At 42.0% G+C, this 18,168-nt stretch overlaps 1 protein-coding gene across 1 annotated transcript in view; it reads right to left on the reverse strand.

The window, feature by feature from the left end:
* Positions 1-17,424: 17,424 nt before the first annotated feature.
* Positions 17,425-18,168, reverse strand: part of MYBBP1A (MYB binding protein 1a) — an 85,817-nt gene continuing 85,073 nt past the window's right edge. The window contains exon 27 of the mRNA XM_077482360.1: positions 17,425-18,168. This exon is cut by the window's right edge and continues 90 nt beyond it. Coding sequence (XP_077338486.1) covers positions 17,880-18,168 — 289 coding nt within the window. The 3' untranslated portion in view covers positions 17,425-17,879.

Genomic DNA, 18,168 nt, shown 5'->3' on the forward strand with positions numbered 1-18,168 from the left:
TTCAGCGGACAAGGTTGGGCGAACAGTCCGCGCGTGTGTACGCGGCCTAAGATTGATCTCTTCTTAAAACTGTAGTGGAAAAAAAAATCCTACTATGCAAGGGTTAAATGCTTGTCTATGCCTACTAGAAGTAAATAACTTTTACCAACACTCTCTCTCACTCTACCAGCAGCCAGTGCCTAACTGCCCTAAAGCCCCGCACACACGGGCCGATTCAACAGAAATTGGCTGACTTTTGGCCCAGCAGCCTGTCCAACAGAAGTCAGCTGAACTTCCAGCTTCTGTCGAAGTGGCATGCTTAAAAATATCTGATTGGCATCCGATCAGCGCTCTCATATTAATGCTTTGTGCTATTGTGTATTAAAGTGGTTGTAAATCCTATTTTACAATCTTATGCTACAGGTAAACCTATATTAAGGCTTACCTGTAGCTACCCAGGATATCTCCTAAACCTGCATGTTTTAGGAGATATCACCTGTCCCCTGCATATGCCGGGGACAGGGGATAACTGGGGAAAACTGAAGCAATGGCACCTATGTGCTGTTGCTGCAGTCTTTGTGCCATTACCGGTGGCTCCCATGCACAGGAATGACATCATCGCGGCTCTGGCAAATCACAACGCCGAAGCTGCGATACTCGGAAGTAACTCCGGGACGACATGTCGGTGGCTGGAGGGGGAGATGAGGACCGCTGCAGGGGCTTCGATGTGAGGTAAGTAATATATAATGAGCTAGTATGCTATGCTCATTATGCCTTTTTCTTGCAGGGATTTATTATTTCCCATTTTTTTAAGAGGGTTTACATCCTCTTTAAGGCAGCCTGCATTAAGACAGGTGATTCTGTAAAGGCTGGTTGTGGACCTTAATACATTAAAAAGAACTTGAATTCAATTGAATGTCTAATCATTTGCTGGTATTTTTTGTGCACAATTTTTACTGTTCCACTAACACACCTGTAACAGGGATGATTGTCATGTGTGCTGACTCTGCCATCAGCAGGTTAAATAGAATAAAATCACTGCCTATATGCATTGTATAGATGTGTTACATACTGTAATATTCATATAAAACCAATATATTACACAGCTGATAACAATATGTAAACCATTCACATTAGTCTCTGCTACCAAAGGGACCCAGTTTAATAGTGCTACCACATTAATACAAACACACGCTCATGGTCAGGTTGGTTAAATGTCAGTTAGCCTATGAGTATGAGTCTTTTTTTTTTTTTTAATCAAAAAGGTGTTTATTGAAGTTACAGGTATACAGCAATTTCCAGCGCACATATACATCCATTTGACACATAGTTGTTAAAATACATACAGGCAATACAGCAGTCCATGACCTCCTCCCTCCACCCCACAATTGCATAAAGTTCCCCAGTAGGTATAACATTTTCAAGCTAGGGCTCACATACCTGCCTTGCGTCACACATCCTACAGTAACCTGGACAATATTAGTTCGGTTGGACTTAGCCCAGGGGTGTCCAGCCAGCATGACCATGCTGGTAAATATATTTCTCCATAATAAGGGTCCTGCCCATATGAGTTATCCAGGTCGCCGCCACAGGGGGTTCTACGGATTTCCAACCTAGCAAAATAAGCTTCCTAGCCTGGAACAGCGCCCTGGAGACTGCCACCTTGATAGGCTCCAACGACACCACCCCCTCCAATATCCCCAGAACGCAGCACACTGGGTCCCTGGGTATCTGCGTGTGAAACACCGCATTAACAGTGTCCACTACCTCCTTCCAGTATCTGTGGAGTTTCGGGCAGCGCCATAGGAGATGGATAAGGTCCCCCTCGTGTTGCCCGCACCTACCACACAGGGGGTCAGCCAGTCCACCCATCCTACTCAATCTCACCGGTGTATAGTGCGCTCTCAGTATGATATAGAGTTGGGAGACCCTTTGCGCCACATTCAGTGAACAGTAGGTGATAGCCTGCAGGGCCTCCTCCCACTGCTCACCCGTAAGGGCGCCAACATCTCGTTCCCAAAGCGACAGTGCTTTGCAAGGATGGCCGCGCAGGTGCTGCGCTAGCAGCATCTGATAACATTGCGAGATTATACCCTTCGTGCCATCCGCAGAGTGCAACGCGTGAAACAACGGGGTGGGCGACAACACCCAGTCACCCGAGTCCCCCTGCGCGGCCACCGCATGCCGCAACTGCAAATAAGGGAAGATCATAGCCTCCATAAGGTTAAATTTTTGCCGCAGGGCTGTAAATGATAGAAGCTTTCCATCCTGAAATACATGGGACAATAGCTGTACGTTATGGGCTCTCCATCTATGGTCAGGCTGCAATTTAGTGATCTCATCATATGTTTGATTTCCCCATATCGGACTATATTCCGTGAATCCTTGCTTGGCCTTCCCGGCCGGGGACATCCTAAGGGTGTTCCATGTGTTTATCCTATCCCGGAATCTCGACAGCAGAGGACATATGTTCACTGAACAATAGTCCCCTACTGTAGACGTTATTTGCACCCCCAGGTATTTAAAACTAGTCACCACTGGTACTGGGCATGAGTCCGGGACCGATACCTCTCCTTCATCTAATTTCAACAAGGCCGACTTAGACCAGTTAATGGTCAGACCGGAAAACCTTCCAAAGTTCTCTATTATGGACATCACCTGTGGCAGGGACTGGCTGGGGTCATCCAGGAAAAGCAGCATGTCATCTGCATAGAGCATGATCTTCTCGTGGATATCCCCATACTGAAATCCTCGTACATCAACACTGTCTCTGATAAGGAGAGCGGACATCCTTGCCGCGTCCCCCCGGCCAGAGCAAACTCGGTAGACATTTTGTCCGTCATCCTAATATTGGCTTTCGGGGAGGCATACAGTAACGAGTATGAGTCTTTAACTTGTACAAAAGAACATTTGCTAAGCATCTGTGGTGGCATTACACAAACACCCCAGACTGCTTTTTTTTTTTTTTAAACACTGTTAACAAATATCCAACAAACAATGCAAAATCTGCAGAGCTTAGATTGGATCCTCAACCAGAGGAAGCCATCCCTAGATCCATGTCCATGTTACAGTTTGAGGTATCTGGGCCTTATTTGGTGCCTGTATAACAGTCTAATTGTTGTCTCCTTCAGGGCTGTGATGTACAGTGCCTTGCGAAAGTATTCAGCCCCCTTGAACTTTTCAACCTTTTGCCACATTTCCGGCTTCAAACAAAAAGATATAAAATTTTTATTTTTTGTGAAGAATCACCAACAAGTGGGACACAATTGTGAAGTGGAACGAAATCTATTGGATTTTTGAAACTTTTTTAACTAATAAAAAAATGAAAAGTGGGGCATGCAAAATTATTCGGCCCCCTTGCGTTAGTACTTTGTAGAGCCACCTTTTGCTGCGATTACAGCTGCAAGTCGCTTGGGGTATGTCTCTTTCAGTTTTGCACATCGAGAGACTGAAATTCTTGCCCATTCTTCCTTGCAAAACAGCTCGAGCTCAGTGAGGTTGGATGGAGAGCGTTTGTGAACAGCAGTTTTCAGCTCTTTCCACAGATTCTCGATTGGATTCAGGTCTGGACTTTGACTTGGCCATTCTAACACCTGGATACGTTTATTTGTGAACCATTCCTTTGTAGATTTTGCTGTATGTTTGGGATCATTGTCTTGTTGGAAGATAAATCTCAGTCCCAGTTTCAGGTCTTTTGCAGACTCCAACAGGTTTTCATCCAGAATGGTCCTGTATTTGGCTGCATCCATCTTCCCCTCAATTTTAACCATCTTCCCTGTCCCTGCTGAAGAAAAGCAGGCCCAAACCATGATGCTGCCACCACCATGTTTGACAGTGGGGATGGTGTGTTGAGGGTGATGAGCTGTGTTGCTTTTACGCCAAACATATCGTTTTGCATTGTGGGCAAAAAGATCGATTTTGGTTTCATCTGACCAGAGCACCTTCTTCCACATGTTTGGTGTGTCTCCCAGGTGGCTTATGGCAAACTTTAGACAAGACTATTTATGGATATCTTTGAGAAATGGCTTTCTTCTTGCCACTCTTCCATAAAGGCCAGATTTGTGCAGTGTACGACTGATTGTTGTCCTATGGACAGACTCTCCCAGCTCAGCTGTAGTTCTCTGCAGTTCATCCAGAGTGATCATGGGCCTCTTGGCTGCATCTCTGATCAGTCTTCTCCTTGTCTGAGCTGAAAGTTTAGAGGGACGGCCAGGTCTTGGTAGATTTGCAGTGGTCTGATACTCCTTCCATTTCAAAATGATCGCTTGCACAGTGCTCCTTGGGATGTTTAAAGCTTGGGAAATTTTTTTGTATCCAAATCCGGCTTTAAACTTCTCCACAACAGTATTACAGACCTGCTTGGTGTGTTCCTTGGTCTTCATGATGCTCTCTGCGCTTTCAACAGAACCCTAAAACTATCACAGAGCAGGTGCATTTATACAGAGACTTGATTACACACAGGTGGATTTTATTTATCACCATCAGTCATTTAGGACAACATTGGATCATTCAGAGATCCTCGCTGAACTTCTGGAGTGAGTTTGCTGCACTGAAAGTAAAGGGGCCGAATAATTTTGCACGCAACACTTTTCAGTTTTTCATTTGCTAAAAAAGTTTAAAATATCCAATAGATTTCGTTCCACTTCACAATTTTGTCCCACTTGTTGGTGATTCTTCACAAAAAATAAAAATGTTATATCTTTATGTTTGCAGCCTGAAATGTGGCAAAAGGTTGAAAAGTTCAAGGGGGCCGAATACTTTCGCAAGGCACTGTATGCCCAGTTTCACCCCAGACTGCTGCAACTCAACATTTTGGCAGTATGGGACAAGCAGACCCGGTGCTTGGACCATCCCATGCATCTGACCTCCAAGACCAGATTCTCTCTAGCTTGGTGGATTTCCAGCCCAGCCCAGCACAGCACTGGAAGGTTCTTGTGATGGATGCTAGCCAGTTGGGCTGGGTAACAGTCCTAGATGCCCTATCAGTGCAGGGGACTTGGTCATTCGAGTAAGTTTGCTTTCTCAACAACGATCCTGATCTCAGTTCTAGAGCAGCTGTCGCTTCAACACAGGACTCCTCTTTTTCAAGGACAACAATTCCATTCAATGATACCACGACAGTGGCCTAAATAAATCATCATTGGGGACTCAAAGCCATACCATAATTACTGGGAGACCCTGCAACTTACTGACCAAAGCAAGATAACTAGGTAAATCACCCATAGTTTCAGAAAATTGATAGACAGTAAAAATTGATTGAAAAGGAAGCAGACTCGATCCTTGCTTGGACAGAACTGCATGTTCTGGCCTTGTCCACCTTCCCCCTTGGAACATTTTCAGTTGGACTTTCTTAGTGGTCAGTGTCTGGTCCGGGTCGAATGAGCCAGAAGGATTTTAGGCCCTAAGCCACAGGTATGGGACACTGGACGTGTATTTGCTGGTGTCCACATTCACAACATATTGAACAGGGGGAAACCCTCCAGACCTACCCTCATCTTTTTCCTAGGATTGAGATAGAGGGCATTCCTGTGATTCTCATTGGTACTCAGGCATAGTCACATTGATGACATATGCTCTGTGGGTCCTTCTGGATCTTCTGTATAAGGGGCCAATGTTGAAGCCATGGTTATGAAAGACAGGAGCCTATGAGAGTCTTTCATCTGCACCTTGTTGAAGGCTGAAAATTTGACTTTTCACAAATTGTACCTGGTCTGCTTTTGCATCTGGAAGGTCTGTTTTGCTTGATGTGAGTTGAGGAACTTTTATCCTAAAAAGTATTCAGTGGAACACATTCTGTTTTTTCTCCAGTCTGGTCTACATCCGAATCTGGCTTTGGAGTACTACAGAGGGACAAATCTTGGCATTGGTCATGCTGTTGTAGAGACCTTTGGCCTTTCACGCCTTAGTAAGTTTCAAGTTGTAGCACACATCTTTCTCCCTGTGCAGTCTCCTGTGACCTTAATCTGGTTCTCTCAGCTTCTCAGAAGCCTAAAGCACCCTTACTCTCAAAGATGATTTCTTCTTTCCAACTTAACAAAGATATTGTCTTTCCTTTATCATGTACCACTTTAATGCATCCAAAGGAAATTTCTCTTCACTGCATTTATGTGGTGCATACTGTGAGGGTCTACTCCCTTTTAAGCAATTAGATTCCCTATTTGTGCTTCCTTAGGGTTCCCACAGGGGTTTTGACTCCACTATTGCTAGGTGGATCAGGCAAGTTTTTCTTAGATCATATAATTTGAAGAAAAAATTGATGGTGATCATTGCTGGAGTATCTGGAGAAGGAAAGTTGAGATCGGGTAGTTATACCTGTGTTCTTGTTGGTTTGCCCTGACTGAGATGTATGGGGATTAAAGGGCATTCGTTATATCAAACTCTTGAGTGACATTTGTGATGAGGGTCCACTAAGGAGTGTAAGCAGTAGTGTTATTGGGTGTCGGTGATGGTTTCCTCCCTCTTTCACCTTCTGTTAACCACCTCTTGATGTGAAGTGCGTTGAACACAGTCTTTTGATCAATTTCTTATGGACTCTAATTTATATAAGCGCTGCACCATATCTCTATTATTGTTTTTATTGTTATTCACCAATACTGTGCGAGCCGCTCTCTATTTAGCTATAGATCATTACAGTTGTGGATATAAGCACAGTAATCTCATTTACTTTTCATATTATAAGGCCATATATGGGACAATTTTTGTGACTTACTGCCCAGTGTGCCACATCTGTTTGTGCTAATAAAAATGTATCTACAAAAAACAAGTCATGAAAAACATTTTAACCAATATCTCCTATTTTAGCTGTTTGAGATCATTGCAAAAATCATGTTCCTTTTGTCATATTAGGAAACCCTGAGAAATAATATGCAACAATCGCTGGAGTGTATGCATGTAGACAGGAAGTAGCTGCCAATTGTCAGTGCTGGTGTGCAGCAAAGGATTAAAACAGCATGTTATGGAGAGAGAAAAAAAATGATAAAGGTTAGCAAATTAAAAGTACCTCATTTAGGGTTTATGTGGTTTTCATTATTGATGAGCAAACCTGCTAGGTTTTGATTTGCAAGGGGTTCAGCAAATTCTAATTTACCAAAAAATTCCATTGAAGTCTCTAAGGTGGAGGATAAATGGCAAAATATTCTAAAAAAAAAAAAAAAAAAAAAATTATAACAATACTATGCAGAGGGAAGACCTTCAGGACATTTTAATAAAGGGAGCACTGGCTGAAATGTAAACACAAGGCACAGCCAGGTGTTTTAATGAAATAACGTTTAAATGAGGAGGAAAAGTCCTAAATGCAAAGACAAGTCACAGTTACGTTTTTCTGTCAAAGATCAAGAAACCACAAATAAAGTATAAAAGGCTGCCAGTGGTAGGACAGTTTTGAGGGAAAATTGTTGTCCAGGGAACAGCTTCCAGGCAAAAGTTGATTCTCCTGTAGCATAGTAAAAATAAATGAGAAAGAAAGAAAAAGGAGAGGACTTCCAATAAGTGAGGGGTGCCCAGGCAGCAGCATGGCTGCTAGGGAGAAAGCCCCATGGTTCTAGAGAAATAATATCCCAAGGTGACCCCCAGGATCATAAAGGGTTCAAGAGAACATTTAAAAAATATCCTAAAGGGTTATAGAAGATCACCATAGGCGACAAGAAGGAGCAAGCTTGCAATAGGGAGAGCACAGAAGTGCAAAGTCAGAAATAAATACAAAGCCAGATAAAAAAAAAAAAAACTCAAAAAAAAAAACCCCTAAGTCTAAGCCCCCGTTCACACCGATGCGATTTCCCATGCGATTTGAAAGTTCAAAATCGCATGACAAGTCACTCCATTGTCAGCAATGGAACCATTAAATTGCCACGACTCAAGTCGCAGCGACTTTGAAAAAGGTTCCTGCACTACTATTTGACGATTTCATAGCGACTTGCGTAGACTTCATTTGTATGAAGTTGCAATGAAATCAGTAGTGCAAAATCGCACTGATATGCAGCTTTAAAATTGCATGATTTCAAAGCTGCACCAATGTGAACGCGGACTTAAGAGTTTGGTGAGTGCAAACAAAGAAGGTTGCATGATGGGAACCATTCCAGGGATGAGTTACCTTGCAAGGCAACAGCCAACTCCCCCAATAGGTTTGTAAATTGTGGGGAGAGAGATATGTATGCACTCCACCAAAATGTGTATTACACAGATGTTTCACTAGTGCGTTTTAGTGAATTAGAGAAACGGGCATATCAGGGAGAAGTTACAGTGCATATGGAAAATATTCACAGTACTTCTCTTTATCCACATTTGTTATGTTACAGCTTTATTCCAAAATTGATTTAATTATTTTCCTCAAAATACCCCATAATGACAACGTGAAAAAAGTTTGTTTTTGAAATCTTTGCAAATGTATAAAAATAAACAAATGGGGCAAAAAACATTTATTTACAGCCTTTGCCATGACTCAAAATCCACTGATCATCCTTGAGATGTTTCTACAACTTGGAGTTCATCTGTGATAAATTCAGTTGATTGGACACGATTTGGAAAGGCACACACCTGTCTATAAGTATATAGGGTCCCATAGTTAACAGTGCATGTCAGAGCACAAACCAAGCCAAGAAGCCCAAGGAATTGTCTGTAAACCACTGAGACAGGATTGTATTGAGGCACAGAAAATGTCTGCAGTATTGAAGGTTCCAATGAGCACAGTGGCCTCCATCATCCGTAAATGGAAGAAGTTTGGAACCATTAGGACTATTCCTAGAGCAGGCCACCCAGCCAAACTGAGCGATCGGGGGAGAAGGTTCTTAGGGAGGTGACCAAGAACCTTATGGTCACTCTGACAGAGCTCCAGCAACTTTCTGCAGAGAGGAGAACCTTCCAGAAGAACAACCATCTCTGCAGTACTCCACTAATCAGGCTGAATTGTAGTGTGCAGAAGGAAGCCACTCCTCAATAAAAGGCACATGGCAGACCACTTGGAGTATGCCAAAAGGAAGCTGAAGGACTCCGACCATGAGAAACAAAATTCTCTTGTCTGATGAAACAACTCGGCCTGAATGGCAAGCATGTCTGGAGGAAACCAGGCACCGCTCATCACCTGACCAATACCATCTCTACAGTGAAGCATGGTGGTGGCAGCAGAAGCTTTTCAGTAGCAGAACTGGGAGACTAGTCAGTATCGGGGCAAAGATGAATGCAGCAATGTAGAGATATTCTTGATGAAAACCTGCTTCAGAGTGCTCTGGACCTCAGACTGGGGTGAAGGTCCATCTTCCAACAGGACAATGACCCGAAGCACACAGCCAAGATAACAAAGGAGTAGCTATGGGACAACTCTGTGAATGTCCTTGAGTGGCCCAGCCAAAGCTCAGACTTGAACCTGATTATACATCTCTGGAGAGATTTGAAATGGCTCCTCATTCAACCTGATAGAGCTTGAGCGGTCCTGCAAAGAAGAAAAAGGGAAACTGCCCAAAAATAGGTGTGCCAAGCTTGTATCATCACAAAAAGACTTGAGGCTGTAATTGGCACCAAAGGTACTTCCCACAAAGTATTGAGCAAAGGCTGTGAATACTTCTGTACATGGTATTTTTTTGAGTTTTTTATTATACTTTTATGTTGTCATTATGGGGTATTGATTGTAGAATTTTGAGGAAAATAATGACCACACACAGCAAGGAAAGCTGTACACAGGGGTGCAGCACCAAAAGGGATACACTTCTCCCCTATGTATGCAGCAATACCAACTTGAGCCCCAACAAAATGTCTCTTCCTATGTGATAAGTGCAGTTATTGCATATTTAGATATTCCATTTGCCTCTATACTTAAGGGGGCTGTATACTTACCCATTAATAACTTGGTCCAGTATCCATGGGCCATCTCTTGGTACTATTGATATTGTATTGAACACGCCTATAGTGGGAATTTGTGACCACTTACTGCTGTGTGTGATTTATATTCAAATACCTATACATGACTACTATATACCAGTGGTATCTACTATAGACCAAACGATATATGTACGTTTGTCGGTTTGGTCATGTCCTCCCACACCTTGAGCCACAAGTTTAGTAGCACCTCCTCAGTATCTGTCCTAAGGAGGCTAATGTTTTGGTGAAATAAAGCCTCATACACACGATAAGACTTTGTACAAACTTTCCCTTGGATTTTTGTACAAAGGGCGTCGGCCCTGAACTTGTATTGCATACACACAGCAGGACTTTTTCAGCCAACTTTCACCAAATCACGTGGTTTTTCTACTTTTTACCGCCACCTTTGGCCAACTTCTGTATTGTTGTCTGATCTTTTGCATTGGTTCTGAGCATGCCTGTTTGTACTTTGTACAAAAGTTCTATGGTTTTCTGTACACACGATCAGACTTTGCTCCATCGGACTTTTGTTGCCAGAAAGTTTGTCTGTTCGCACAGCCAACAAAAGTCAGATGAAAAACAAAAGTTTGTCCGATGGAGCGTACACACGGTCGGATGTTGCTCCAAAACAGCTAATTTGCATGTTTGTTGTCAAAAAGTCTGATCGTGTGTATGGGCCTTAAGTTGACGAGCAAGTTTTTGGAGGCATTACTGGATCAGGAAATTTTTCCTTTACCTGGTATGTTTTTTTTTAACTATGCTGTAATAAAATTTATACTTTTTTACTGTTTCTCTCTCTCATTATGTGCTAACAGAGTCCGTTAATTAGTTTTTTGACTTGGTCAATCCTTGAATATATATTTTGGATGTTGGCATGGTGAGGATCATCACTACTTGAGGAAAATAATGAATTTAATACATTTTGGAATAAGGCTGTAACATAAAATGTGGAAAAAGTGCAGCGCTGTGAATACTTTCCAGGTGCACTGTATATTGAATACAGCCGATGATGCTGTGCAAGTGTTGTAGTACCTAATGACCGCATATGGATGTAGAAACAAACGCTTAAAGGAAAAATTTGATAAGATTCATAGATATACCTATACCACAGTGCAAAAAAAAAAAAAAAGTTTTGAGGAGGCAAGAGCAAAAGACTTCTCAGCTCAGCAAGCACTATGGTAGTATGCAGCCTTATACAGGGCATAAAAGTGTATTACAAACTCCCCCGTAAAGCCTGAGGATCCTGAGCCATGCAAACATAAACGGCAGGGTCCAAGCAACAGAGCTAACCTTCCTTGGGAAGGCAGCTGCTAGGGATCCCAAATACAAGACAATTCAGTCAAGGAATTTGTCATCATGATCTAGTATGATTGTTCAGACAGGGGCAACGTCATAAGAGCATGTTCGTAAACTTTAACTCAGCCAAAAATTAAATATTGAGCTGAATGAAAAGGAGGTTAATAGCCACCAGACATTGCTTAACCATACTGTGTAGAATGAAGAAGTCAGAGAAAGCTGCTTTTTGAGCAGCTCTAGGTCTCCAAAAAGGAGCAGCGATTACTTAATACACCACTCCTGGTAAAATTTTAGTAAAGGGCTAAAGATTTTTTGATAAAAGGATATGCGCAAGTATAGGGTCACAGAGCTAGACTCAGTGGCCTATTAGAATCAGGTCTCCAAGACGCCTTGGAATCTGATTAAGGCTGTAAAACAGGGTTCCTTTAATAGAGCGTCAGAGAAGAGAACATGAATATTCCACAAGCCAATAAATATCCTGATGTGGAAAATAAATATGGGGTATAAATTAGATGTTACATAGTTAGTAAGGTTGAATGAAGACACCAGTCCATCTAGTTCAACCTGAGTGAGTGTCTACAATTGTCCCTGTACATTGCACACTCACATCAGTCCCTACCCTCAAGGAGCCCACGATCCAAGGTCCCCATTTATATACTAGGGCCAATTTTGGACAGAATCCAATTAACCTACCTGCATGTCTTTGGATTGTGGGAGGAAACCCGCACAGGGAGAACATGCAAACTCCAGGCAGGTAGTGTCGTGGTTGGGATTTGAACCAGCGACCCTTCTTACTGCTAGGTGAGAGTACTTACCACTACACCACTGTGCCTCCCTAGATGTGTTTGCAAAAGCATCAAAAAATCTGTGAGGAGAATCAGGCTGTTCTTGAAAGGCAGCATGTTTGCAGCCCACAGAAGAGGTGGTAAAATAAAAAATAAATTAAAGTCACCAAATTAGGGAATATCGGTAAAGGAGTTAACATGGACGTTGGGGTTGGAACCTCCTTCCTTCCGTAGCAACCTCAATGTATGTCGCCTAACACCTATCTACTGAATCTGAAAAGAAGAGAACACATTCAATAAAAACAGAGGATTGTTTAGTGCGAAAATAGCTGGATCCACAGCAGGAACTGTCCGTATGTTTTTAAACTCCTTTGACATAGGACACAAGGCTAGCATGTGGCAAGGTGGTGGAAACTTTCCTTCGCCTTCTGCGTAACACAGAAAACTGGGCAATCCATGTGGTATCCCATGAATGTAGTCAGGGATGAGAGAGGCAGAAGATAGACTGTGGATATTGACAGAACTCTGGACGGCCACACGCCAATGCTAAAACGATGCTTTATTCAAATATTTAGGACACAGCAAATTACATCACAGCAAAAGATGCCAAAAGCTGCACATTGCTGTGTCCTAAATATTTGAATAAAGCATCGTTTTAGCATTGGAGTGCGGCCATCCAGAGTTCTGTCATTATCCACATTATCTGCATGCTGTGGCTCGCACCCGGATCCCTTCAACTGGAGCAATTATCTCCGAGTTCCCAGGACCTGCCTTTGAGCGGTGGTGTATATCTTTCAGAAGATAGACTGTTGATACCTACCATTTTCAGAAGTAGCTATAGCTTTTTTAGAATAAATCAGTCATAGTGGCAGAAAATTCGGCTTTATTCAGATAGGCCACACGGTGCACGTCTGAAGTGCTCAATTTAGGAGAATGGAGTTGTCAGTGTAGGATGTTACTCTGGAACAAGGGAACAGCTTGGGAATTTCCTCTGGGCCTGTGGCCGAATTTTGGCTACATGTCCTATGTGTTCCCAGCTACTGAGTGACTGCAATCAGTCATTACTGAGGCTCACCCTCTGTGGGGTACTCACAGATGGATGCAAACTGAGGGCGTTCAGTGAGTCTAGTATGAGGAAATCCTATGGCTGGGTGTCTGAGGTTTAAGGCAACAGGTAAGAAAGCAAAGCATTTAGCTTGCGTCTGACAGAAAATGTAAGTGCACATTTAGGAGTCTTATAGGCACTGCCACTAACCAGAGAGGAACATCCAGTAGTGGAGGTGAAGAAAAAGACCAAATTGAAATGAACGTTACCTAGAAGGGTGGATAAAATTATGGGGAAAAAAACCCCCCACAAAAACTATATATGACCCCATCACCTTGTGCCTTGAAAGAATGTGTGCTTGGCACTGCAGTGCGTCTTATATATGTAGTGTATACCATCGGTCCAACAAGACATTTAGAGCCAAGAGATCAGTAATTTAATGGGAAACCACACCTTTTTTTTTTTATACATCGCTTATCCCATCCAGGAGCCATACCCCTGAAAGGGGTCTTCTGGGTTTTGTGCCACAGGAATGGACCACAGTCCCAGTCCCTGGGAACTACAGACCGGTTAGCCTAACATCAATGGTATGCAAGGGATAATAAGGGACTATATACAAGATTTTAGTAATGACAATTGTATCATCAGCATGGATTCATGAAAAATCGTTCTTGCCAAACAAATCTATTAAAATTTCTATGAGGAGGTGAGCTGCCATCTAGATGAATGAAGGCCCATAGACTTAGTGTATCTGGATTATACAAAGGCATTTGATACAGTTCCCAGCAAACTTTTACTGTACAAGCCAAGGTCTGTCAGCATGGACCAAAGGGTGAGTACCTGGATTTAAAACTGGCTACAAGGGAGAGTTCAGAGGGTAGTGATAAATGGGGAGTACTTGGAATGGTCCAATGTGGAAAGTGTAGTCCCCCAGGGTTCTGTCCTGGGACCAATCCTATTCAATTTATTCTTAAATGATCTGGAGCATGGGATAAATAGATCAATCTCAGTATTTGCAGATACTAAGCTGGGATAAACAGCTAAATCTCAGTATTTGCGGATACCAAGCTAAGCAGGGTAAGAACTTCTCTGCAGGATGTGGAAACCTTGCAAGAAGATGTGAACAAATTAATGTGGTGGGCAACTACATGGCAAATGAGGATTAATGTAGAAAAATGTAAAATAATGCATGTAGGTGGAAAAACATGAATACAATCTACTCACTGGGGGGAGAACCTCTGGGGGAATCTAGGATGAAAAAGGCCCTTGGAGTCCTAATAAATGAAAAGCTCAGCAACGGCATGCAATGCCAAGCTGCTGCAAGCAAAGCCAACAGAATATTGGCATGCATTAAAAAGGGGATTCATTCCAGAGATAAAACTCACACTGCCCTGGCACACCTGGAGTATGCCGTCCAGTTCTGGGCGTCAGTCCTCAGGAAGGATGAGCTGGAAATGGAGCAAATACAGAGAAGGGCAACAAAGCTAATAATGGGATTAGAGGATCTTAGTTACGAGGAAAGTTTACAAGCACTGAACCTATTCTCTCTGGATAAGAGACGCTTGAGGGGGGATATGATTTCAATGTACAAATACTGTACTGGTGACCCCACAATAGGGATAAAACTAAGGGAGCATAGATCATTTCAAAAAACTATTAATCAACGAAACGACCACCACATACAGGGATATACAATGTAATATTGACATAAAAGCGCACGCACACACGCGTTGGACTTGTGTCTTTTCAATCTTACCAACTATGTAACATGCAAGACACCCTGTGGCCAACTCATTTGTTGCACCACTTGCCAAGGTTAGAGCCGAACATTACCGATTGTTAATTACGATAGGTTTCCCAAGATGTACTTTAACTGCTTTCCGACTGCCTCACACAGATATACTGCGGCAGAAAGGCACGTACAGGCAGATTAACGTACCTGTACATGGCTCTTTAAGAGGTGGCTTACAGGCATGCCCGCTGGGAGCTCCGTGACCGCGAGTCCCGCAGACTTGGTCTGCGGGGATACCCGCGATTGTCTCACGGTGAGAAGAAATGGGGAGATGCTAATGTAAACAAGCATCTCCCCGTTCTGCCTAGTGACACTGATCACAGCTCCCTGTGATCAGGAGCAGTGATGTGTCACAAACAGCCCCCTCCCCCCCAGTTAGGATCACTCCCTAGGACACACTTACCCCCTACAGCACCACCTACTGGTTAATCCCTTTACTGCCAGTGACATTTTTACAGTAATCAATGCAATTTTTTTAGCATTGATCGCTGTATTAATGCCAATGGTCCCAAAAATGTGTCAAAATTGTCCGATGTGTCTGCCATAATATCGCAGTCACGATAAAAAAACTGCTGATCGACATTATACATTTTTTTTTTAAATTATCAATAAAAATGCCATAAAACTATCCCCTATTTTGTTGACAATATAAGTTTTGCGCAAACCAAAGACTTATTGCGATTTTTTTTTTACCAAAAATATGTAGAATGCATATCTGTCTAAACTGAGGGGAAAAAATATATTTTTTGGGGATATTATAGCAAAAAGTAAAAAAAAAAAAATAAATAAAAAAAAAATTAAAAAAAGGTATTTTTTTCAAAATTGGCGCTTTTTTTTGTTTATAACGCAAAAATAACTGCAGAGGTGATCAAATGTCACTAAAAGAAAGCTCTATTTGTGTGGAAAAAAAGGATGTCAATTTTGTTTGGGAGCCACGTCGCACGACCGCATAATTGTAAGTTAAAGTGACGCAGTGCCAAATCGCAAAAAGTGCTCTGGTCAGGAAGGGGGTAACTTATTCCGGGGCTGAAGTGATTAAGAGTAATCAAAAGAAGTGTCATTTGAAGATTAGGAAAAAAAAAAAAAAAAAAGATAAATATAAGTAGACTGACAAAGGAACCTCACAGAATGGGCAGGATTTCATGGATACACGGAGGGGCATTCCTTGCAAAGGGAAGGATCCAGCAGCAGTGAAAGAGACACAGCAGGAAGAAGCAGAAGCCTGCAAGTAATGGGATACACAACACTCATTTGTTTGGTGCTGTATCCAAAAAGATGATACCAAACTTCCGCTTTAAATAATCTACTTGTTATTGTATCAATCTGTTCACTAGTGCGACCCTTTGACCCCCTTTCATGGGAACTACAGCCATGTTTGAATTTTGAGCACTTATTTCTTAAAACCAAAATGTGAAGCACAGCAAATGCAAGAATAAATGCAAGCAAACACTGTTCCATAAATCTCAGTTAAAAATCCAAATGCATTTCAAATCATTCCACACTACGTCACAAAAACAAACTTGAAAATATTAAAGCTTTTCATTGTTTTAAGCCACATGCCAAGATTGTGTGCATGAACATCAATTCAGGGGAAGTGAACATCTAGATATCCTTAGAGACACTTCAAAGAATAAGAGCACTTCAAAACACCTAAGCCCCTTTACCATTATCCTGACAAATCAAGAATATTTGCAAATGTACTTTTTCAATTATTTCTCAATGTCTTGAGGGCTAGAGATGATGTGCATAGAAAGGGGCCTCTGCATACAGAATTATAATAAACCATTTGAAGGTCTCTTAAGCCTAGTACACACCATAAGGTTTTATTTATTCAACCCAGTGGTTGAACTCACAGCTCCGGTCAAAACCGATGTACTAACGATTGGATGTTAGTACAACAATCTCCACTGCTGAGCTGCTGTGTTCCAACGGGGGAACACCCCCTGTCAGAACACTCCACCAGCCATTGGCTGAGAGCACTGCTCAAGAGCTGGTCGGCTTTTATCGGACCGACTGCCATAAACAGACCGATCACTCAATTCACTGGCAGGGACAAGCAGATAAAGGGGATGTCTCCTTTACTCTTGGCTCATCGTTTTAAGGACATTTATACTTCACAAAGATGTGCTCTATAGAAAGGATTAGGATTGCTAGCATTAACCATTATTAGGAATACAGCTTCAGTTTTTACACTTTTTCACATGCAAGATGAATTCCAATGTATATGCAACATCAAAAAACAATATCCTATATGAGCCTCTCAACCTATCAACACAGAGGAACACTCGAAATAGCTCTCCACTCTTGGGGAACCCCCTGTTAAAAATTAGAAATCTGCAATTCATGATACATTGGTGTGATGGTCAGTGGGAAGAAAGGTCCTTATACTTGTGGTCATTGGGAAGAATGACGACCTTACAGATAGCTAAAAAGATCAATAGGATCTTGGGAACAGTGGGAATTTATCTGAGAGGCAGAAATCGCCCAATGCTGAAGGAACCCCTAGCAACCTCTGGAGGAACCCTAGGGTTCCACGGAACCTTGGTTGAGAATCACTGTCCTATACAATACAATATCTACAAACACCTGATCTTTTTCACAGACCAAGCTATAGTGAACCAAGCTCTACCACTATGCTTAAACAAATCCAAGGGTATTAAAAATGAAGGAGGCCAATATGACATTCTCATTCTTCAGTTTACTTAATACAGTAATATCACAAAAAACTTCCCACTCATAGCATTACAAAAGGGCGACATACTACTTTGCTTTTCAGCTCAGATTACAAGGATACTGAAAATGTGATATCTGGAATTTGTAAGTACATTTTGACATTGCATGTAGAAACCTTTATAGAACAAAGATGTTACTACTGTAAGCTGTAACATAGAAGGAACCATAGCATAACTACTCCCCCTTGTGTTTTATACAAACCACGACAGCCTGTTCTAAAAACTTTATAAAGTATACTGAACATTTTGATATCAGTGTCAGTGTTCATCATAGCTGGCTTTTTAATTAAAACAGGAATAGCTAAAATGAACTGTAAATCAGTTTTAAAAAAACATACATACACTACAAATTCTGTACAAGATCTGATCAGTCTGTGTAGTAGAAATATAGGTATTTGTCACTAGCTGTTATTAGGCTTCTTTTGTTTCTTTTTCTTCTTTGCCTTTTCAAGTTTTGCTGTGTCCACTTTGCTCTTGGCATCTTCATTAAGTTTTTTCTTCTTGTTTCCTGGTGCTCCCAAGTTCTCATTTGCTCCTCCTTGTTGTCCTGCCTTGTTTCTCTTCCTCTTCTTTTTCTTAGATTTAGTGCCTGGTTGCTGTCCTTCCAAGTTCTCCTCTTTGTTAGCTGGAGTGTTCGGATTGTGCTCCTCTCTAGCGTTGCCCTTCTTCCGATTCTTGCGTTTCTTGCTC

Source organism: Lithobates pipiens, unplaced genomic scaffold (genome assembly GCF_037356315.1).
Source record: "Lithobates pipiens isolate NorthernLeopardFrog02 unplaced genomic scaffold, aLitPip1_a1.2 Scaffold_16, whole genome shotgun sequence".
In the NCBI taxonomy this organism is placed as follows: Eukaryota; Metazoa; Chordata; class Amphibia; order Anura; family Ranidae; genus Lithobates; species Lithobates pipiens.